The 24512-nt window shown below is 43.4% G+C and overlaps 1 protein-coding gene across 6 annotated transcripts in view; it reads right to left on the bottom strand.

Annotated features, from left to right (window-relative positions):
* Positions 1-245: 245 nt before the first annotated feature.
* Positions 246-24512, bottom strand: part of ARHGEF5 (Rho guanine nucleotide exchange factor 5) — a 38695-nt gene continuing 14428 nt past the window's right edge. For 5 of the 6 annotated variants that reach the window (XM_035311901.1, XM_035311874.1, XM_035311893.1 and 2 more), the window contains 14 exons: positions 14402-17945; positions 11852-11933; positions 11419-11483; positions 10851-11113; positions 9805-9965; positions 8042-8194; positions 6532-6661; positions 5575-5649; positions 4266-4355; positions 3836-3990; positions 3003-3164; positions 2521-2591; positions 2086-2190; positions 246-1808 (listed from right to left, as the gene is read on the bottom strand). In XM_035311901.1, coding sequence (XP_035167792.1) covers positions 1654-1808; positions 2086-2190; positions 2521-2591; positions 3003-3164; positions 3836-3990; positions 4266-4355; positions 5575-5649; positions 6532-6661; positions 8042-8194; positions 9805-9965; positions 10851-11113; positions 11419-11483; positions 11852-11933; positions 14402-17933 — 5199 coding nt within the window. In that variant the 5' untranslated portion in view covers positions 17934-17945 and the 3' untranslated portion in view covers positions 246-1653. The other variant, XM_035311909.1, reaches the window with a different exon arrangement.

Genomic DNA, 24512 nt, shown 5'->3' with positions numbered 1-24512 from the left:
ATGGTTTAGTGGTACACTTGGCAGTGTTAGGTTAACAGTTTGACTTTAGGATCATGGAGGTCTTTTCCATCATAAGTGATTCTATGATGTTCTGAAAATATTCAGAAAATAGCGAGTTACTCACATTTGAGATGAAAACCTAAAATAAGGAAAGCAGGAAGTTGTTTATTTTAACTGGAGAAGTGCATGAGTTTATTAGGACTAAAAGCAACTTTTTTTTTTTTTTTTTTTTTTTTTAATCCAGCTAAAATTATTGACATAAATAGACTGGAATTAGTCATACCAGGTACAGTGTAAATAAGACATATAGGTAGAGTGTTACAGAAAAAGAAAGTTGGAAATATGAAGATAACTAATTCTTCAAATATATTAAATGCAAGAAGGCTACACACTGTTTTCTTTGGTGTATTGGTTCTTATACTTGATCTTGCATTGATGTAAATAAACGCAAACACTTTCCTTTAACACAAACACTATTTTACAAATTGAAGGCATGTCCTCAAATAGACAGGTTCTGCACAAAAGCAGGACTGTGTGTAAACTGACTTAAAACCAGGGAGTTCTACAAAAGAACTGAGGCCCTGGTACATATTTTGAGTTTATCTACAGTGGCTAAATATCTCAGTGTTTTCTATAAGTGTGCAAAATGGTGCATGCAATACCACATCAGCTATCAGATTAAGAGCAGCAGGAAATTGCCACTTCATTGCATATGCCTAGTCATAGTTATTTTGTACAGGGCATGTACAAACATGCCATGGTTACATGTCAAAGGTAACTGTTTTCTACTTTGAGTGGGAAGCAGTGTGAAAAAATAGTAATTTCTCATTGCTTACTGGGACACATGTTCAGGAGAGAGGTGACCTTTGTGAAACAGATTCTTCAGCTTGATACCTCTTAAGGTGCAGGAAATCATCACAGTGACTTCCAAGAATTTTCTGAAACTCAAATTAATTTTCTACTGCTGTCAAGTACTCTTAACAGTATGTTGAGACTGAGTTAAATTCAGGTACAATGAAACACTGTGCCTATTTAAAAACAATCAGTAGACTTGCACAATCAAATAGATAAATTGTCCTAAATAGAAATTATACTGCGGATATTAATACCATCAAGATATCAAGAAGATATTTCAAATGGAAAACTCTCCTCAACTAGACTGTGTTTTGCACTTAGCACCTTCTTTCTCAGGAACTCAAAGCTCTTAGTATGTTAATACTAACAAATTTAGCCTCACAACATCCAGTGAGGTAGGTAAATGTACCCCCATTTCACAGATGGGAAAACTGAGGCAGAATTCTGAAGTGACTTGCCCAAGGTTCTGCAATCTGTGAGTGGAAAAAAACAGAATATATTTTCAGAAGTCCAGATCTTAGACTTCTATATGATTAAAGTCCCTCCTCCATACTACCACAAAGCAAGCAATACATGCAACATTTTTCTCTCCTACTGCTGCTGTAATCCTGGTGATAGAAAGGAAGTAAATGACTTTTCCTGATTGAATTCCCGCTTTCTTTGGCAAAAAGCACCTGTTTCTGTCAAAGTGCTGTATTACGCTCTTTGCAGAGGTGCTTCTTCTGAAGCACATTAGAAAAAGGTGGTTTCCCGGTTTCCCTATGCCAGGGAGGCTGTACAGGTCCAAACAAGGTAGAGTTATTTCTTGCAGAAGACCTGCTGCTTGGCATTTTTCACGCGTTGTTCTTCCTTCAGGTTCTTCTGCCGTGCTTGTTTGCTGGAGATATATTCCACATGTTCTGAGGGGAACCAGCCTCTCTCCCTGTCTGAAAGTTTCACTCCTTCCATCCATCCTGTGGGAGTGGGGACAAAACACAACATGCGCTTTTTTTCATTCGTCTTCCCCAAAAGCCCCTTCCAACAAGGCCCTAGGATCAAATATAAAAATCCCCTTTCAGCTTCCAAATAAAGTAGCTTAATGAAGATGAAAATAAGAGTCTCTTCATCCTCTTAATGCAACAATCAGAACTGAGAAGCTCCTTTTGAAGCCTGATAGCATTGTGAAAGTTTAACACTACTAAAGAAACTTTCGGTCCATAATTTAAGATACCCATTGTTTTTTCTGCTCACCATCATTGCTGAGCTGCATAACCATAATGATATCTGCTTTCTCCAAAGCTAGCTCATCATTTTCCCGAGCTTTGTATGTCCTTATGCATTGAACCTGTGGTGCATCTAAAAGAAGAGGAAAGATCAGAATGGTATACAAGAAAGTAACAATAAACCTGTGTACACCAGACCCAGAGGTGGAAGGGGATAAAAGACTGCCCAAACACTGATGAGTGAAAAAGTGGAAGTGAGACTACAGGTCTTCTACATAATGAGGAGTAAAGATAGGTAAAACAACTGACAGAACGTGGCACTGAGGGAAAGTCCATGAATATCTTTAATTACAAAAAGGCAAATATTCTGCCTTAAAGTCTTTCTGGTTTGTTCTACCTTGCAGTGACACCCAACCCCTCTGAATGCCCCACCCTCATTGCTGTAATAGCAGATCAGTCTCACCAGGACATTCCAGGAGATCCAGTTCCCCTCGTGGAGGAGCCAAAGCAGAGATCCACCTCAGCTTCTCACTGCTGGAAAACATCACCAGATAGGTGTCAGACTTCAATTTGAGGTATGGCAGTCTGATGACAGGAGTGTGTGTGCACGCATGTGTGTGCATGCTTGCTCACAGGAGGGGGTAGAAGGGGGGTCCTTAGAGAAGCAGGGAAAGAAGTGGAGAAAAGGGATGGGACAAGGCAAAACCTCCCATTTTTGGAGGCTGATAGTATGAAATGATGTGGTAGTATTGTATAAACAGCTATGATGAAAGAGAAGAAAAGTGGTTCACTAGGGACTTAAGGCAAAAGGATGATTTCTGAGTCCTCTGCTCAGCAGTTGCGTTTGATACTTTAGCATATTTGTTGAGGGACAACTGCCAGGCTTCTAGGAGGTATCTGGCTATGGTACTGGGATATACTAAGGGTAACCTTGAACTCACTTACTGTGTCTCTGTTCGAAACAGGAACTCTACTCTCTTTCCCTGGTAATTCTGAAGTAGAAAGAGACGGAAAACATTTTTGTTTGTTCCATGTAGTTTCATCTCGCACTTCTCCCCACGCACTTCTGAGAAAGCGGCATGATCAAACACAACAAAACGTCCACCCCTGGAGGTAAAGAGGAGTAACAGAAGTTGTGATTTTTTAAGGTAATAAGAGTTAAGAAGTGAGTCCATGTAGCTCCCTGATGTCAGGAAAGCAAGAAGCTTTTAATGAGTCTTCATCTGCTTCAGGCACCGTAAGCTTTGTTTTTGCTGGAAGTCTGAAAAGGCCAGAGAAGAGAGAGAGGGGATTTAACAAAAAAGGGTAGAAATACTAAGCTCTGTCCTATCAAGGTTTTACTTGATAGCTTCCAGCGTAACAGAATCAGAACACACACACACATCCTTCCTTAACCAGCCAACCACATTTTCCAGTTTCAGTGATTTGCACATTCAGAAGCCTTCATACTGTCCTTTAGGAAGAAATTATTTTTGAGTAGAACTACAATAAATTGTTATTATTAAAGTGCTTCATATTATAGAAATGGAGAGACAATGGAAGTGTTGCACTAGAGACCACAACATATCTAGTTATATTAGCGTATGTTCTAATTAAGAGCTGGGATATCATATTCTACATACTTACATGATACTCATGTAATGTAGGGTTAGGAGAGTGACTTGACAAATGCTGCCACTTGCTGGCAGGCAGAGGGAAAGGACTCTCACCAAAGCACAGACCCAGAAAGAGACAGGCGTTTTGGAAGGGACAGCAAGAACTGTGGTTGAAGCACTCACTCCTTCGGCCGAGACAGGAGCAGACAGTCATTGAAGAGATGTAAGTAGATGGGACGGGTGGTGACTTTCCATTTTGGACTTGGGGTGTTGAAGTCCAGTGCTGTCAACTCACCACACTTCACAAGTCGCCTTGACTGTGAAATGAGTGGGAATATCTACAAGACAGAAATGAATATTTACATCAGGTGTATGCAATGAATCTATGAGTTTTAGATTTGCATTTGTGCCAACTTGTGGTAGGGACCATCAGCTGAAGTCTCACACAAATGACTGGGCAAGGGAAGTATTGATGAAGAGCTGACCTGTGCATGATATTCTGATTAAACAGTTTTGTGTACATTGCAGAACAGAAGTAAGTACAATCGACTTTGCAAGGAAAGAGATAAAAAAAGTTAGGCTAGAGCAAGGCTCAGGACATGGACAAGCTCACCTTGCACTCAAATTCAATCTTCTGGCTGAGGTAGATCAGCTCTTCAGTGCTCTTCATGCGCTGGACATTTTCATTGCAGTCCTTGATGAGCTGCAGAAGAAAACAGGTGACAGTGAGATAGTGAGGACCAGAAATGCCTAGTGGGATCAGTACTACTTCCAGGAGCCCATGACAAATCAGTGTAAGCGACAATTTCTTGTGCATCTTCCTGGGAGAGAAAAAAATATGTTTTTCAGGTAAGCATACTAAGCTTCTCCATAGCTACAAAGATAGTCCTTCTTTCTTAAGAAAATTATTTGTTAGATGAAGTCTATATAAGTATTGTTTTAACTTTGGTTAACTTTGGAATACTAGGAGGGATACTAGAGTCTCCTTTCTGTTGAGGTGACAGAAGTTGAATTGCCAGTCATTTGGAAACAGCTTTTATTAGATGCTCCACTGTAAACAAGGGAGGCTGATGAGATAAACACCAGGCAGGGATTTTCCACAACCCAGAGCTTGTTGCAGTATCTGTGAGGACCTGACACAATGAAACAGAGGTATTTCAGTCTTGAAGTCGTCTACATAGCTGTCTAAGGTGATACAAGGCAGCTGCATAACAGCGTCATAGAGATGACTCTGGCTTGAACACAGATGAGTCCCAAGATTCAGCATATGACATCTTACCCACCTGCCTCAAGACTGCAGTGCAGCCTCAAATGCAGCAGGTAGGTGTCATCCAAAGAGTTTTAAGGAGGTATGCATCACGTTGAACTAGTCCTTACGTTTGTTGTGGAGAGTAGGGGAGTGATTACAAGTGAGTGACATTTCAAGGTCAAATGATGACTAGACACTAGAGGAGCTAGCTAGGAAGAAGTCTACCTTATTCTGCTGTACAAATTGCAGGTAACAAATTGTACTAGAAGACTTTAAGTCTTGTCTCTTTGATAAATAGGATGGAAGAATGGATGTAACAGGGTAATCATCTTGCCATGCTTTTTACGTTTATTTTAAAGCAAGATTTCCTTGGAGAAGGAGGAAATAAATTGGTAGCTAACTAGAGGGAAAGGTAATGAACACAAAGGAGACCACAAAGAGCAAGTCCTGAAAAAAGTAGTTCAGTATCACTGGCAAAGGTTCAGCTGCATCCCAGCTGGGTCCTTTCTCAGTGTTGTCTGCTCACAGCTACATGTGCACATGAACACACTTATTTGTCACAATGACAAGGGTCCTTGGCAAGGGTGAGGGTCGATGAAAAGTACAGGGCCACTTTGGTGCCCTGTAGTTGTGTGATAGAGCGTAGCTGTGGAGACTGGGTTGATGGCCTTACCTTTTCAAGTGCATCATAGGCCTGTGTTGCTTGCACTTCTTCCTCAGACCCAGGCCGAGTTCTCTTCAGGATATTCTGCATGAGAAAAGATGTTTTTTGTAATGCAGACAGGCAAAGCAGACTATGGGAAGGCTAGGAGAATCAAGGAGACACCAAGATACCAGCCTCTAGGGAGTCTAAAGCAGTGGTATGAAATGAAATGTGGAGATCAGGCCAGAAATTTGAGGTGCAGAATGTAGCTGACAAGACGCATTGAATAGGGCATTGCTGAAAATCTAAATGGAATTAACTATCCTGTGCAAGTTACGTGGCATAGCAGGCCATTACTAATACAAGCACAGCCTTAAGTGAAGAATAGTTCTTTGCCTATCATTCCTTTTTTCTCCCATTCAGAAAAGGCTCAAATAATCAAAAAGAAAAAATTTAGTTGAAAGAGCTCAAAACTGATCCATTAGCAACTTTCAGATTGTCAAATAGACAGATAATGTTGCAGGCAAAGAGCAGGGACAGACTGCCTTCCAGAGGGCAGACAGAGAATACTTGGCTTGTTTTCCTAGCAGGAAGATAAAAAAAGTTAAATAAAATTTAAATCAGCATGTACTGAGACTCTATACATTATTTATTGGAACACAATGGTAATACTACAGCAAAGTCCTAACAAGTATACAAAATGCATTGACTCATAGGGAGCTATCATTTCCAATTCATGGTGGTCGTCTAATGTATAGCCGCATTTGTATGATGACAAATGGATTTGTTTTTGCAAAGGCATATTTGCAACATGTACAACAGAGTCATTTTAGAGCATTCAGCCAAACATCAAAGATATAGCATGAAGGAAGACTGCATGCAGCCCCAGTGCTTGGTGCTAGCTCATATTATAGCTCATGACTTTCAGTCTTCAAGAAGGATCAGCTTGAGAGAAAATGTAGGAGAGCAGAGAATCAACACAGTTACCTGTAGGAGGAGTTTGAGTCGAGTGATACGCTGGAAAGGGAGGATGAGGAAGGATTTAAGTGAGAGACGTTGGCATACTGGATCACTTTCCAGTCTCTCCAGAACTTGCTGGAATCCTGCATTTCCATTTCTGTGGGAGTGCAAAAGAGAGAAGACATCCAGGTATCAGAGCAAATAAATAGTCTTTCAAATGAAGGGAAAAAAAAGTACCAGATATCACCAAATACTGGAGTACTCCAGTCCCTGCAGTCAGGTTTTGTCAAGAAACTGGGACACTCTGCTGAAGAAGAGTATGGGTTTCTAACAGCTACAGGAGGACAGCAGTACAACCTTTATAGGTCGTTCCTCTTTGTGCCACAGTCCTCTGTGGAATAAAAGCCAGAAGTGACATCTATGTTTCAATTCCCCCCCTATGAAAAGGGCACCTTTCACAAGACAGAGGTGGTTTGTATTCTTTCCTCACACCAAATGCGCTTTTTCTAGAGGCTGGAAAAGCTGCCTCTCCTCTCCTGCTACTCCTGGGCGGAGTAGTCTTTGCACGTAACATGTCTCAGCCTCTGACAGGCAGCTACTGCTATCCAGTTTTCTGTCTTGGGTAGCAGCAAATACAAGGCTAATGGTATGTAAGTGGCATTTACTGCCAGAATAGCTAGTCCCATATGCTAAGAGATGGAGAAGAAGGTTGTAGGCCGGATAAAAGTGCCTCACAAGTAGCCATTGGGCCCACAATGCCCTAGACAATATCCTAAAGGTCCTTTTTGTGTGGAACTGAACCTTCACTGAAGAAAACCAATTGTGAGACTAGATTCCTTCCAGTCAGCAGCACCGAGGGACAGTGTCTGAATGCTGTGTTTGGAACACTGCATTCTAGGAATCGTAGTTTCACTGGAATTAGGTTGTTATGTAGAGAAGCAGTGCAGAAGTGCAAATGAAATCTTGCTCAGGACTGGACCTATGCCTGAGCAATGCTTGGTTGGGCCATTGGGTACAGAAGAAGAGGGCAAGAGACATTCACTTCCACCACCCACAGCAAGAGAGATTAATGGTGCTCCAGTTTTAGGATTTTCAATGTATTCTAAAGACACCTGAATCACCTGAGACACCTGAAGACACCTGAGCCAGTTTAAATTTACTGAAAGCAGCCATACTTTTAACCTATCACTTTCAGGTTCTTAGTAGTCTGAAAACCACAGACTGAAAATGACTATCCAGAACAGCTATTTTTTTCCATTTTTCAATAGTGATTAAATACAGACAATAGCCTGCAATAGAATCACATGTATGTCCATTATTCTTTCTCTTTTCAGTACTATGAAAGAGGATCCTTAGAGCAGCTCACTCCTGCTATCCCAAATGCCATTGAATTGAAGAAGATTCTGACTTGTTCTTCTGGGGTGTATAGCGTGAGTGTCAGCAAACAGACAATACCTATTCCCCATCACCTGAAAGAACGCACATCAGAGGTGCAGCAAGCAAGCAGGGAGAAGGATGCAACAAATGAAAAACTTACAGTAACCGTTGGAAGGTTTGCTCCTGATATGTCTGGTTTGTTACATATGGTAGATATACCCTGCGGAACTCAGGGGCATGTTTCAGAGCCACATCACATACATGGAAGGTGAACATGTCCTCCTCAAACTTCTCTTCCAAGTCAAAAAGGAAACTGCAGCATGTAGTTGCAGTGCCGTAAAAGGAGAGGGAAATACAGAGCACAGTGATCAGTGTCATTTAGTAGTAGTTAGTAGTAACATCCTCATTTCTTTAAAGTCAGGACAGCCCACATAAGTGCAAGATAGCCCTTTACTTCTAGAATGTAGTGCCCATACAATGACAATCTGGGGCTAGGTATCAAGGAAGAGTCAGAGGCAAAATGGATTACTGTTCTTCATAGAATACCCTGAGTTGAAAAGGACCCAAAAGGATCATCAAGTCCAGCTCCTGGCTCCACACAGGGCCACTCAAAAATCAGACCAACTAATATCCAACTCAAACGCTCCCCTGTCACAGCTTCATGCTGTTCCCTCGAGTCCTGTTGCTGTTCACCAGAGAGCACCTGCCCCTCCACTCCTCCTCATGAGGAAGCTGTAGGCCATGATGAGGTTTCTTCTCAGTCTCTTCTTCTCTAGGCTGAACAATCCAAGTGACCTCAGCTGCTCCTCACACATCTTGCCCTCTGGACCCTTCACCATCTTCATGGCTCTCCTTTGGACCCTAATAGTTTTATGTCTTTCTTACATTGTGGTGCCCAGAACTGCACACAGTACTCAAGGTAAGGCCACACCCCACCAGTGCAGAGGACAGAGTCACTTCTCTCAATGGGTTAGTAATGCTGTGCTTGATGCATCTTAGCATATAGTAGTCCCTCTTTCAGCTGCCAGGGCACACTTAACTCATAGTCAACTTACTGTCAACCAAAACCCCCAAGATTCCTTTCTGCAGGGCTGCTCTCCAGCCTCTCATCCTCCAGTCTGTATGGATAGGATAACCAGGGTTTCCCCATCCCAGGTGCAGAATCTGGCACTTGCAACTTTCATGCATTTGTTGACAGCCCAGCCCTCTAATTCATTCCTGAGAAATCATATTTGCTACTTATAAGGCATGGATAGGAAACAATAGCAAACTGGGATATCACCAAAATAATCCCAATAGTAGAAATCAAAAACTCAGTAGAAAACCATAGTAGCTTAGTGATATATGTAGCTAACCCTTGAAAGAGGAAAACAGAATCCTACAACGTACAGGATTCCTTGCATGTGGGATCATGTCTACATTTTATGACTTCCGCTCTATTGATTCACATTAGATTGTCACACGATGGCTTTTTGGCTTTTTAATTTTTGTTTTCTGCCCTCCCCCCCCCCCCCCCTTTTTTTTTTTGGATAACGGACTGTGCAGCTCTTTCTGCAGTCTTGCATTTGGCAGGAGCTACATTTGGTTTGGGCTTAAGTCTAGTTATTCAAGTTACGTTGTAGTTAAGGCCAATATGGCATGACTACAATAGCATTTTGAATGTTTTAGCCCTGTCTTGCCTAATCATTTCTGGGACTTAACAACAAGATTTGCATTGCCGTGTCACCTAAAATGGTAAAGGTTCCTTTGAGGGCAGCACTGGTATCCAATCACAGAGTGCTATAGGCTTGTATATCTAACTCAAAGGTCAGTGAATGTGCAGAACACAAGTGAGATAAGTTACTGATGGAAAATGGTAGTTTCTAGACTGTATCTGTGCTTCATGGAGGGTGTTAGTCATGGAAGCAAAGGGCCATATCTCACCTGGCACTGACATCACGTACGTCCTGAAGGCGGGAGAAAAGCCACTGACGCTCCTGATTGGTGAGCATTGCCTGGAGCTCTGCTGATCGCTGGAAGTGATCCACTGCCACATTTAAACTGCGCAGGTATGAAGCCTCAGACATTATCAACTCAAATTTGGCCTTGAGAGAAGAAAGGAGGGAGCACAAGATCAGTAAACCAGGCAAGTCTGCAAGGAGTCTTACTGACAGGAATCAGGAACAAAGCAGGAAGACTTCCTACTACATGCCGTAAGTAGTGTGTAATTACAAAAGAAGAGGCTTTGGGAATGAAAAACAGCTTTGTGGTATGACTCAAAAAGACTAATAGCTACCTGCTTTAATTTTATTTTTCATTTCCCCTTGACTCCACTTTCACTAGATCCCCTATTTTATGTATTCCCATAAATTTTACAGCAACTGCATTGCCCCCATTCTTTTCCACCTTCATCATGTTTCACATGCTGTTCTTTTCTTCTCTCTCTCTAGGTTCTCCCATTCACTTTTTGGTTCCTCCCATTTTCTTTACCCAGTTTCTCTGTGTACCATTTTGCTGAACACATACATCTTCCCATTTCCTCTGAGCCGTGCAGTTCACATAGGTCAATTTTGTAAATGCACACTCTACCACCAGAATGACAATTCACTGTGGTTTTATTAGCATTTCTCATAAGCTTAAGTGTGGGAGAATGCTGCAGGTCTTCTACTTTAATATTCTCTTTTGCATCAAACATGCTTAAAATTCCATGTTTTATCTTGCCCCAATTTCCCTATGTCTTTTTTTCATGAAATTACAGATTTTCCCGTCTCCTTACTTCAGTGTGTCTTTCCTCTGCAATGCTCAACTTCAGCACTGTACTACATAACCACTGGTATCACATCCCCATACTGCTTACATGAGCAGGTGACCTCTGCATTCAGCCACTGCACTCCCACATCAGACATTTCTGTTCTCCACTTTGACCACCCTTTACAGGCCTCCTTCTCGACTACAAACCATCCATCTACCTTATGACATCTATCCATTACCTCTTGCAGCTTCTGCTCATCACGGGACATATTGAGCAGCATTCTGCTGCCCCGTATCATGGGGATGTCCTGCCACAGGGATGCAGTAGATGAGACTGACAGACGTTGCAAATATGAGTCCTGGGGAGGCAGCAATTTCCTCCGTAACCTTGGGGAGCTTGGGAAACTTGACTCCATATCCTCTGAGAAAGAATCCACCCTCTTCTGGCTTTGAATGGCCTTGTTCAGAACCACATCACTGTACTCCTGATACAGCAACCTTGCTGTGAAGAGAGACATTTTATATTTTCTATAGCAGCTATCTGCCCTCTTCTTCAGTCTGGAGAAAAGCCTATTACTGTCTTAGTTCAGGATAACCAAATACATTACACCATATGCACCTGCTATGAGCAAAGCTCACCATCTCTCTGAGTGGTGACTGACTCTGGCTTCATTGCCTCCACTAAACACCCCTCTCCAATGATTTAACGCTGCTGCGTAGCAAAAGCCATGCTCCATTATGTTCACTGCAAGGGTGGGAGATGGAGGACAGGGGTCTGCCACGGCACTTCAGGCAGAAGGTACTTACAGGAGTTTATGAGTTTGGAGTGCCGACGTTTGAAGTTCTCCATTGTGTCTGCAGGTTTCTTCTCCCTGTCAGGGAGCAAGGATTTGGAAACAAAGAGCAAATGAAGAGTACAGTGCCAGAGATGGCTTATCCAAATCTCGGTAACAGACCTGCTACAGCTAGGGCCCCCCTTTCCAACAAGCACAAGCTCCATATGCTTTACTTTACAAAGAACAAAGATTGGCTTGATGGAAACACTGTCCTAAAGGGACAGAAATACTTCTCTTGCAGTTTCTCTCCCAGAGGTCATGGACTGAAACACAGCCATAAATCATCTTATCGTAGTTTTCTATTCATTAGCTTCATCTTTAGTCCCTCAGGAACAATGGAGAGTATCGGGTATCTGTACTACACACACGTGAGACCAAAGCAAAGGGGCCTTTGAGAGACTTACCGCAATATTACTGTTTCTGAACTGACTGGTGGTTCCTTGTGCACCTTGTGTGCTTCTTCCTCTGAAGGAACAGGAGAGACTTCTGCATATAACACAATTAGAAAGTAAACACAAGTCCTAATTTAGAGTCAAGCTACAATCCCAAAAGACACAGATACCACTTACTATACCTCTGCCCAAGTGGTCATCTTGGGCTAGAGTACAGATGACCTACATACATTTATTTATGGGTCAGACACTTTCTGGTTTCAGTAATCTTTGGCATTACTTAAACTTTACATCTGTTACTTAGTCACATTTGCTTTTCATATCAACAAAAAGGCTGACACTTTCAGAAGTGACAGTAACTCAAAGACCTTCCATCTCCAGTTGCCCAAGTGAAGATACTCCCTGTGGGCCCTACTTTGTAAGCTGCCTTTCCCCTTTCAGAAGCTTGGGCAGGGCATCTGAGGATCAACAGACCCAAAATCACTAATTGTGTCTGGGAGTCACAAGTTGGAGCTCCAAATACTCTCAGTGACATCTAAGGCAGAAATACTGAACATCTAATAAAATCACATGTCCAGAATCTTAGAAGGGATGAGGCCTGGTGGATTCAACATAAGAATGAATGTAATCAATTAAAAACTGCTGTTTGAGTCAGCTTCTCTTTATGTGAGATAGGGAAGTATTTTTTTTTTATTTTGTTTGTGAGGGGCTTAATTAAATAAGGAGTAGAGACTTTATACATAAAGTTCATTGGAAGCAGAAGGAGAAAGAGACACCAGAAACTGAGCTGCAAGTATGTGTCAGGGTAAAGAATTGTTGAGTATTTTAAAATGCTGAACATTAAATTTACAGGTCAAACACATGAACAAATTTTGATTCAAGTGTGCTGCCAAACTCTTTGTACCCCTCAGCCATGCCCTCCTTTTCCTTTGTGCCAAGCCTTCAGCACGTTGTGGAGCATGGAAAATAAACTAAGTAATTATAAATAAATTATATTTATTTATTACTTATATAATTATAAATGGAAAATAAACTAAGTAATTTATATGAGCCAGCAGTGTGCTCAGGTGGCCAAGAAGGCCAGCAGCATCCTGGCTTGCATAAGAAACAGTGTGGCCAGCAGGTCCAGGGAAGTGATTGTCCCCCTGTACTCGGCTCTGGTGAGGCCGCACCTCGAGTACTGTGTTCAGTTTTGGGCCCCTCGCTACAAGAAGGACATGGAGGTGCTCGAGCGAGTCCAGAGAAGGGCTACGAAGCTGGTGAAGGGTCTGGAGAACAAGTCTTATGAGGAGCGGCTGAGGGAGCTGGGACTGTTTAGCCTGGAGAAGAGGAGGCTCAGGGGCGACCTTATCGCACTCTACAGGTACCTGAGGGGAGGCTGTAGCGAGGTGGCGGGTGGTCTATTCTCCCACATGCCTGGTGACAGGACAAGGAGGAATGGGCTAAAGTTGCACCAGGGGAGGTTTAGGTTAGATATTAGGAAGAACTTCTTTACTGAACAGGTTGTTAGTCACTGGAATAGGCTGCCTAGGGAAGTGGTTGAGTCACCGTCCCTGGAGGTCTTTAAAAGACGTTTAGTTGTAGAGCTTAGGGATATGGTTTAGTGGAAGATTTGTTAGCGTTAGGTCAGAGGTTGGACTCGGTGATCTTGGAGGTCTCTTCCAACCTAGACTATTCTGTGATTCTGTAATTACCGAGAAGAAGTATGTTGAAAGTGTTATTCGTGTAGGATATAATAGAGAACAGACATGCATCCTGACAGCAAGTACTGTCTGAATGAGCTGCATTACAGAGGATGTAAGTTTTCCATTCATGACATCAGTGATTTGGCTTTGTTCAAACTGGGATTTTAGATATGACAAATTTGCGTTTCATTTTCATCTGTAATCTCAAAGCCTATGTTTGCAGGAAGATCATCATATTTAGAAGGTCAGATTGGTACCTAAAGGTGTCAGTTGCAAAATAAAGGGAGGTACCAAAGAAACAAGGGGCTAAAACGTGCCATAACACATACGGGCTACTGACGGTGTGTACATACATTTTTCTTATTAGTTGGAAAAGGGCCATTACTGAAGTGCAGCAAAACGTAATGGCCATATGATGGCAGCAGAGATGATGAGCAGAACCAAAGAGCTGCATAAAGAAACCAACTCCAGCAAGCAGGCCAAAATAGCTCATGTTACTAAGTAAGGGCAGCAGAACAGTAAACACAGAGAAGGGATAGGAAGAGAAACTGGATGTGATGTCAAGGAGTGAGGAATCAAAGAAGAAAGATAAGGTCTCTGTTAGTAAAAGCAGGAGACTGAGCCTCTGCATGAAGCAGGATGCACTTGTCACAGGGTAGCAGAGTGGAGCCAGGGATGAGCTGTGAGGGGGCAGCCTGGAGCAGGATAAGGAGGCTACAGGGATGCAGTGATGAGTACCATCAGAAATGCACAAAAGCAATGCCACGATCTCAACACTCAAGACTCCATATCGCATTGCCTATTTAACTACAGGTTTTTGGTATCTGCATTACCAAAAGGAAGGGAGTACAGGTGGAAAACAGAGGAAAGAACTCACCCTGCAAGATATCTGGTGGTACTGACGTTCTCTTCAGGCCCTGCCGGTGCCAGTCCTTGCTTTTTACTCGACGTTTAATTGGGCTTTCTTGATTGGCTGATGGTTCTTGTTCAACTATCCTAATAGTTTTTTTGTCTGGCCAGCTTGATGATTTTTCCAAGGGTAAATGTCTGGGCACTTCTTCCTTTGACTGAGCCACCAAATGGCGTTCTTCTCCTTGTCTTTCCAGCCTTTGTTTGATCCTTCTCTCACCTTCTGTTTTCTCTGTAATTTCTGATGGAGCTTGAATGTTCTTTGTATCCACACCAAAGAGGTCAGCCTGCTGGTCCCATCGCAGTTCTCCAAAGACCTCATCTTCTTGGCAGGTTGTTCTGGTGGTTGGTGGTGATGGAGGGCTCAACTGGAGGAAATGAATTGGATTGGTGAATGCTAGCATTGGAAGGGGCTGTACAAAGTCTTTGCTTTTGCAGTCTGTGGATGTTCTCAGATCTTCCAGTGAGGGCCAAGAAGGGTGGTCAGGCGACGATCTTCCACACTGTATACCCACATGCTGAACTGTTGTTTCAGGGCTGGTGTCAGAGCAGCTGGCCGATGCCTCATTTCCAACAGCAGAAAAGTTTTTGGCCAACAAACTGACCCCCGAGTCATCAGAAGTTTCTGTATCCTGGGTACTCAAGTCACAGAGATCCCATTCTCTAGTTGATGGAAGAACAACTTTCTCTGCTACATCTCTACCAGAAGGGGGCACAATATTAGCATCAGGTACAGTGAAGGCAGTCCGTAGAGGACGGCGTAAAGTAGGGGGAATGGCTTGTAACTCATTATCATCCATACCACAGTTTAGATGTGGCCTGGAGTGGGGCACAGGAATGAGCGGCTGGTAACTATCAAGGGCTGGAGGTTGGGCAAGGTGATTTGCATTAAGTGCAGGGGTCTGAGCTTGACTAAGGCTGGGGACATGTTTGGCATCAGGCTCAGACACCAGAGGTAGGCTTGAGTTGGGCACAGGGGACAGAGGTTGTTCTTGCTGGTTCATGGTAAAGACCGTATCTTCTTCAGAGGGCCAAGTTAGGGTACTCAGGATGCTGGAGATTCTGGATCCATGCTCTTGTTGGTTTAAACTCCAGTCAGAATGATGAAGTAAGGGCGTTTGTTGCGTTTCATGAGCCATATTTGTTCCAGTTTCTTTTCCTCGTGTAAAAGAACTTTTTTTTGGGGGGGGTTGGTACTGCTGAATTGTCTCTGGGTGGTTCAGGGGAGTGGAAGTCCTGCCTGGTGTTTCAGGTGGTTCCAGAGGCCCTGCAATGAAAGCCACAGTCCCTCTATCCCCAGGAAGGCTCCCCTCTGGAGAAAGAGGGCTCGTGTATATTACAGAGGAAGAAGATGGGCCACTAAGGTCTTCATGAAAGCCTTCCTCAGAAGTAAGCAGTTCATGGGGAGCACTGGCCTCCTCTGGGCCAGGGGTTACAATAGCAGTTTCTCCTGATGCTGGGTCCTGCATGCACAGAGAAGCAGCTTGGTTAGCTGGCTTCTCTATGGAATCCAGTGATTCGTTCAGGTTGGCACCAGCACAGTCCTTGGGACTCACAGTGACTTTTCCACCAGCATCCTCTTGCTGTGGGCCAGATACTGAAGCCACAGAGGTGAGCTCTGAGGTTAAATCTTGAATAAAGTCATGAAGCTCAGCTTTTCCTAAATTTTCTTCAGAGGGGTGAGGATTAGCTGGCTCCACATTCTTAGTACCAGAGTAGGGGCAAGCTGCAACACAAGCCTCTGGGTTCTCTGTGCTAGAAGGTGCTGCCACTCCTCCAGGGTGCAGTTCATCTCTTTCATCAAATGTCTGGGCAGCCTTTCCAGGTCCACCACTGTGCTTATCCTCACTTCTCAGCCTTACCCTGTCATTCCCATCAACTTCTCTGCTATCCTGAACATTGGTGGAAAAGCGGCCAGAGTCTTCCAGCTCTTCTGCCTGGTCAGAGACATGGCATGCATGTGGAGGCACCACTGGAATTTCACCTGCTGGGTTCAGATTGTCTAATGACAAAGGACTGACAGCAAGTGGCTGAAATCTAGAACTTGATGATGTGACATGAGCTTTCAGCAGCACTCCCTCACCAAGATGTTCACCCATACAGATAGATTCCTCAGGAAGAAATGCTGGTCCCGTTTCCTCAGCCAAAACAACATCCTCCAAAACACAGAAGTCTACATTATGCCTGGGAACACAAGACACCTCAGAACAGAAAGCTGATGAGACCCTCTTCAGTCTTAGCTCCTCCCTCTGCAGTTCTTGTTCCTGTTCATTGTGTTCTTTGTTTTTCTGATCTCTGGGTTCCAAAGATTTTCCTTCTTTCTGCTCATTCTGTTCTTCACACTCTTTCTTCTCCTGTTCCTGCTGAAGTTCAGACACTGCTTCTTCCTGTTCTGGTTCCTTATGCTGTAAAGTATTCACCTGCTCATTTTTTTCTGCAGCATTCTTTACTTGGAAAGCACTTATTACTGGAGAAGCAGGTCTGCTCTCTGTTTTTCCGTGATCATCTTCAACATGAAGGCATTTACAAGTGGATGAGTTTTCTTTAGGAATCATTACTGTTCCCTGTTTTTTGACCAGGCTGCTATTCTGTGTTTCACCAACTGCGATGTTTCCTTCTGCTTGTTGTGAGCTCATTTGGCTGTCATCTGTTAAGGTGGAAGACAATTGATAGGAAGACTCCATATTCTCCCAACTTTGCAGCACCCTTCTGCTTTCCTTAGCATCTTCAGAAGTGTATGGTTTAGCCATGTCCTCTACTGCTTCCTCTGAGGTAGGCTGCTCATCATTTCCCAGTGCTACTTTATTGCTGCTTTGATTCTGCTCTACATTATCATCAATCTCCTGCAAAGACTCCATCTTATCCAGAGATGGCTCAGCCTTATAGTGCCCCTCTGAAATGGTTTTACACACCAAGAAGCACTTAGGTGCCTCTCTCTGAGAAGAAATGGCACTGGCCAAAGGACGTTTTTGATGCTGGGCCAGAGGGTCTGTGCCATGAAAAGCCAGTTCTGCCTGGGACCGAGGACATTCAGTGCCAAGGTCCACAGCCTGCAGGACAGCACAGCCAGTGGCTAGCCCATCCTGCACTATGCTGAGAGAGAAGTCCTGGTTGCTTTCCAGGTCAGCCAGCTCTACTTGCTTAAGTTGCAGAGAACAATCCCGTCCACCCTCCTCTAAAATCATTTCTCCCTCCCACTCTGAGAGTCCCTTTTGAGGCTCTGTATCACCTTGCTCTTGTTCCAGTCCTGCTGGCACTTTTTGTACAAGGTTAGAGGGTCTACCTGGCATGTTTTCTGCTTCCCTTTGAGTACAAAGGTAGTCCTCAGGAATGCTGAGCTCCACTCCTTTTGCAGAATCAGGCAGGCTGGTGCTCATTTTATCTGATGCATGAGGGGCATGATGCTCTCTTTCAACTGCTGCAGAATTCCAGGCTTCCCCAGTGGTGCTGCTGGATTCCAGAGGAGTGGTACCTCCCTCATTGGTTTCTTCAGATTCCATCAGTAACACATCCTGTTGAAGAAAAAGTATTTTTTCTGTTACTACTGCAGAATGATTTAGTAGATCTAATTGGCTTAAGAGACTTTAAAAAAATGCTATTAATGCAGCTGAGGGGAAAAGAAAGCAAAATATATACTTAGTGAGGTGATAAGGGTTGGGAAAAACACTAAGATGGAGGGTAGGAAACACCTAATGTAAGCTTGCAGTAGGATAGTAACTCCAAAATAAAAATAATTGTGCCTTTTTAATTTTAAATGAAGATCCAAAAAGTGACTTTGAGAGAGTCACTTGAGAGTAGAGATGCTGATCTCACAGCTGCAGTGCAATTTATGAAAAGAATTGGCTATAGTTAGCCATCTGAAACCCAAAAGGGGATATCAGGAGGTATTCACAGGATGAGAAAATGATCAAGATCTCCACTAATTTTTATTGGGCATGGTGGATGAATATTCACTACCTCTTGTAGAGGCTAGCTGAGACTTAGAGATCTTTGATTTCAACATGGAAGCATCTGTACTAGGGATTTTCATATCTCTACATATGCATGTGCAACAGAGGGCCTTATTGCAACTGATCACAGGAATTGATTGACAAGTAGGAAGAATGTAAGAATTTGATTAATGCATAACTAGTACATGACATAAGACAAAAGATATTTGAAAGCTGTATAAACTACATGGGTGGAGAGTAGTACCCCTGGTTTACATGGACGTAGCTACAAAGAGAAACAAGATAATCATTTAGACTACCCTTTTAGGGAAAAATATCTCTGGATTGTTGGACAGTTTCCCAAAGGATATAGTGGAATTTCCCATTCATTACTGCATTTGAAGTTCAGACATGACAAAGCACTAGGGAATGTACATTTGGGAAATGTCTGAAAAGTATTGTAGAATCTGATTCACTACTTTACTTTCTCTGGATTCTGCCTATACCATGATCCACAATCCCTACCTTAGAAGGCTGAGGAAAGAAACAAACCTTAGTGGCTCCCCTCCTTCCTTTCTTCTGCTTCTGGGACATGTGCCCTCATTTTCCAGCCTTTCTTCCCTGTTCCCTAGCCCCTGCTTCTCAGAAATTGCTAATAAATTGCTGCTTCAGGCTGATTCATATACACTGTGTACCATCACAGTCACACCAAATTTGCAATTTAGCCTTCAAGGATCTGCTGCAATATGCAGCCACAGTCATTTTTTTTCCTGAACAGAGCTTCAGTATTCTCCTCCTTCATCCTGTTAAGCTTTCCAGACATGAATGTATAATCCTGCATCTTTTGGTCAAAGAAACCATTCCACATTTCTCCAGGTAAAAGCCCACTAGCTGTGCCTAGCAGCAGAGTAGCTCTAAGGCCTGGCTCTGGAGAGTTTGCAGAGTTCATGAATATATATTTCTTACTCAAAATAGACAACCAAATCTATACACTTTTTCTTTCCTTGACATTCTTACTTTCCCTACAATTTTAAGATTAGTTTTGTTGTTGTTTTGTTTTTTGTTGTTTGTTTGTTTTTTTTTGTTTGTTTGTTTGTTTGTTTGTTTGTTTCCAGAATTTCAACTGCTGGTGGGCAGGGGGCGGCAGCAATAATTTAAACTAGGGAGAGTCATAAGCAGAGAAAGGAACATCTCTACATGGAAGCAGCAACCTCTGAGATCAACATAATTTTATTGTGCTGATCCCACACAGAAAGAAAAAGCAATATGGGCATGACTACATCTCGACTATTTGTCCCATCCAGCTCTATGGCCAAGGCATGCCTAACCTGAAAGTTAGTTTAACTGAATTTTTCCCCTATGTCAGGTGAAACAGAATTTGCTCTGAAATCAATGAACCCATGCTCTGACATTAGAACTGAATGTCAGTTCTAATGACTGACATAGAATATCCCGAGTTGGAAGGGACCCACAAGGATCACAGAATGGCTGAGGTTAGAAGGGACCTCTGAAGATCATCTAGTCTAACCCTCTAGCCGAGCAGGATCATCACATTGTGCAGGATGTCATCCAGGTGGGTTTTGAATAACTCCAGAGAAGGAGACTCCACAACCTCTCTGGGAAGCCTGTCCCAGTGCTGTCACCCTCACAGTAAGGAAGTGCCTTTCCATATTCAGTTGGAACCTCCTGTGCTTCAGTTTGTGCCCATTGCCTCTCATCCTGTCTGTGGGTACAACTGAAAAGAGACCGGCTCCATCCTCTTGACACCCTTCCACCAGATATTTATACATATTGATGAGGTCTCCCTTCAGTCTTCTTTCCCAGGCTAAACAGGCCCAGTTCTTTCAGCCTGTCCTTGTACAAGTGTTCCAGTCCTCTAATCATCTTTGTAGCCCTCCTCTGGGCTTGCTCCAGCAGCCCCATATCCCTTTGTACTGGTGAGACCAGAACTGGACACAATACTCCAGTGAGGTCTCACCAGGACTCAGCAGAGGGCAGGATCACCTCCCTTGACCTGCTGGCAGCATTTTTCCAAATGTGCCCCAGGATACCACAAGGGCACATTGCTGACTCAAGTCCAACTCCTGGTTCCACACAGGGCCACCCAAAAATCAGACCATATGTCTGAGAGTGTTGTACAAATGCTTCTTAAACTCCATCAAGCTTGGTGCTACAACCAGTTGCTTGGGAAGCCTGTTCCAGTACCCAATCACTCTCTTGGTGAAGAACCTTTTCCTAATGTTCAGCCTGAACCTCTCCTGATGCAGTTGCATGGGGATGTTCATCATCTTAAAGCTTAGAAAAATGGAAGAATAATTGAGTACATTAGTTATTTTTTTCCCCCAAAAAACAGGCCAAAACAGGATTATTCAGCATTTTGGATTTTTTTTAAAGTTGAGAGTAGGCGTAAATATTTATAATTTCAATAAACAGTATGTTTCAAAGGGATATGTCATTTCAGAAAGTTCCCAGAGGACTTCTGCCGTATCTTACTGCTCTCAGTGCTAATAAATCATCTTTTAATACATGAATACTGTTAGGAAGACATTCCAGCAAAGAAATGTAGAGCTCAGGAAAGCCCGTAAAGCAGCAAGGTCATAAGCTTGTAAGAGGGCACCTTGTCCAAGGCAGGATCAATTTTACCTAAGTCATCCCCAAGAAATATGCGTACATACCCTCCTAAAAAAAAGATGGTCTTAGCCCTTCCTGCTATATAACTCAAGTGTCCAAGATGGTCTTAGCCCTTCCTGCTATATAACTCAAGTGTCCAAGATGGTCTTAGCCCTTCCTGCTATATAACTCATGTGTCCCCTGCTACATGACTAGAAAAACACTGCTTACTATACCTAATACAGACTGTTTTAAAAAATGGGCTCCCCAAGAGCAGATAGACTAGGGAGATTGGTGGTCCTAGACACAGGCTGATGGCTAAGGAAAGTTTGCTACTAATAAGCCTTTATGGGATGGTCTAGAAAGGTCTGATCAGCAAGATCTGCAAACTCAAGCCCACACTTTTAAGAGGAAGAACAACTGTTGCTCAGTGATCTATTACAATTGTAAACACTGAATTTCCTTGTATCAGACTCAAAGACCCAGCTTCCACTTCTCTGGCTCTGTTGGCAAAGGATTTGGACAGATAAAAGGACGAGTTTAAAGTAGTACTTGGCACAGTTCCATGATGATACTGGGAGACAGCTGGGTAGAGGGAGGTGCAGAGCATATCAACACTGGAAGCTGCCAAGTGAGATCTGTTTCATCATATTACTGCCAGGTGTTTTGCACACCTCAGGGAAAAGAAGAGAAGCTTTGGGAAGTGACTTAGGAGAAGGGACAGGCAAACTTTCCAGATACACAGCGGAGGGGGCCCTGTGCATCTGGTGAGGGAAACAGTTAAGCTTCTGCTTGAAGGCTGATGTGCTGTAGCGAAAGACATGTCTCTGCAATAAGGATTTCATAGAGATGGATTTCACAGAGATGGAGAGAAAATAATACAACCCTGTACAACCTGTACACCAGTACAACGCTGACCACACCTGTAGCAGTCACATAGAGCAAGGCTACATACCAGTAGTTAGTTCAGAAATGCTTATGGAGCATTGACAACTTATGCTCCAACTACAAGCCAGCTTGGTTCTCTACCAGAGATGGCCCAGGAGACTCTCAGGAGCTGGACTGGCTAACGTAAACTTTCAATTAGTGTTTGCAGTAAGGTTAGTAACATGACAGACAAGCATGCAGCAGCCTCTCTGACAAATGCCAGGGTTTTGCAGGCTATGCAAACTCTCCCAGAATACTTACCACTACCACTGTTGGGGCTGCTAGTCTTTTCACATCCCTCTAGATTGTGTGTTGTTCTGACTGAAATTCTCAAATGAGGTGGTCTGATGTAGACAGAGCTAGCCACACTTTTCTGCCAAAAGGATCTAAAAATCCAGGATTTCAGAGCTCATGTGCATGTAACAGTGCAAAGCAATATAGGTGATGCTGGGTGCAAACTCACTACAAACTGGACTGTTGAGAGGGTGCAAGGAACTGCACACCAGCCTGAAAACAAAGGGGTAGTACTCGGTTATACCGTAGCAGGGAGCACAAAATTTGAGAGGGGAAGGATGAAGAAGGTGGCCAACTAGGCAAAATGGGATAGCAGTGAAAGCACTAGTGGACAAAGCAATTCCTATGATGGTACACATCTATCCACAGATTTCCCAGACTAAAGAAAACCCTGTTAGTATCACACTTCCTTTCAGCGTGGGTCAATTCACCTGGACAGAGATGACAAACTCTTCCGGTTTTAAATAGAAAGTACCTCATCCTCCTTCCCCGCCTCCTCCACCAAACAAAAAAGGAGAAATGACAAGTGCTTTCAAGCACAGACAAGCCCTTCAGTTAGCCAGGAAACAAGGTGCAATACCTCCGCATAATTAAGTAGAGTGCTAATCCTAAGAAAACACAGAGTTAGACAAGCCCAGAGACCCTCCTCCTGCCAAACTGGGGATGAACCCAGCCTTCTATGCCCTCCTTGCCTTCCCCTGGTGGAGGAGCTGGGTGCGTTCCCCCACTGGCTCCCCACACTGTGGGCCCCAGCAGCTGCACTGGGGCAGAGCAATGGGAGCACAAGGCACACACACCCATGCTGTTGTAAACACCCTCCCAGTTGAGAAAGCCCTGCCCTGCAATTACAGGTCTCTCAACTGGAGCTGCACCAACATGCACTGCTGGTTGGGTTGTGTGCCAGGCCCACCAGAGGCCCCAAGCCCCGCTGTGTCTCCTTTGGGGTGGCTGGGGACTCTGAAGGGTGGTGGAGAGTTGCTTGGGCTGTCATATAGTTCAGATACATTTCAAAAGGAGTCAGGATGGCAGAGGCTTGCTCAGAGTCTGCCTTCTTCCACAGAAAATCCAGAGCTACCTGCGTAGGAAAATTGCCACCAGAGCTGCCACCTCTGCCTGGAGGCCAAGCCATCCTTCCATTTGGTCAGGCGCTCAGGAGAGGACTCACTACAGCACCCAGGGCTGTGCTAGCACAAAGCCTGCCTCACCACAAGTCTCAATTTTAATTGTGCTGTTCCCCAGGAAGGCACCCATATAGCTACTCAATGTCACACATCTGTTTCCTCAGCTCAATTCCCCCATCATGTACGAGACGCCCTACTGCACATATGCCTCGGGGTGAGGGAAGGATGCCAGGCCACCGTTCAGTTCTATTACTGAACAGCCTGTTAAGAGAGGTGAAGTAGTGGGGTCAAAACTCCTGAGCTCAGGAGAAGATTAAACAGGGCGCACTAGAGATAAGAATGAAGGAGGAAAATAACATTACTTAGAGATGGTTTTAAGGGTATGAAGAGCTGGCTTGGAGCTTGTCAGAGGAAGGAACATAAAGAATAAGAGAGGTAATACAAAAAGCATGAAGCAAAATAACGTAGAGTCTATTGCTGTGCTAAAAAGCCTACATGCTATTAGTACCCTGGAAAATAGCTGCCGCCTCTATGTTTTGGGCAGAGGGTTAAAAAATGAACCTGTCAATGGTATCTGATCTCCTGGAAAATACATCTGAGCTGCTGCTGAACCTCAGGAAAGTGAATAAGACTTCCTTGGCACACAGATGCAAAGAGTTTGCTGACTTTTAACATTCCCAGTAGCATCTCACTATATTCCACTACTGGTAGTCACACTCAAGATATACTGAGCATATTAATTATCAAATGATTCACTAACTGACAGAAGAAGGATACTCATCATATATTTGTTGCCACTTAAATGAATTATAATACTTAATGCTAAATCCAAAAAAAAAAAATACCAAAGAAATAAAATAAGTAGTACAAAATTTCACCTCAGAAATAGCTGCTGAACATTTGCCAAACAATGAATGAAGCCCACAGCTTGGATTGAACATTTTAGTTCTCAGAGAGGCAACAAAAATGATTTGGTCTTAAGATAAATGGGGCTACCTGTATATCAGGAAAAGTAGTTCATTTTAAGCAGAGCTTAAGTTTTATATTCATAAAAGCAATGAATAAGCTTTAATGTTTTGCAGTCTTCTAGTACAGGAACAGCATGTAATGCTCACTGCTGTAGCTTAGTAGAATGACAGTTGATACTACTGGGCTGACAGAGGAAGAATTCCCTCAGTGAAAGGAATGTATAGTCACT

Source organism: Oxyura jamaicensis, chromosome 1 (genome assembly GCF_011077185.1).
Source record: "Oxyura jamaicensis isolate SHBP4307 breed ruddy duck chromosome 1, BPBGC_Ojam_1.0, whole genome shotgun sequence".
Taxonomy (NCBI): Eukaryota; Metazoa; Chordata; class Aves; order Anseriformes; family Anatidae; genus Oxyura; species Oxyura jamaicensis.
This window is presented reverse-complemented; position numbering and strand designations above follow the sequence as displayed.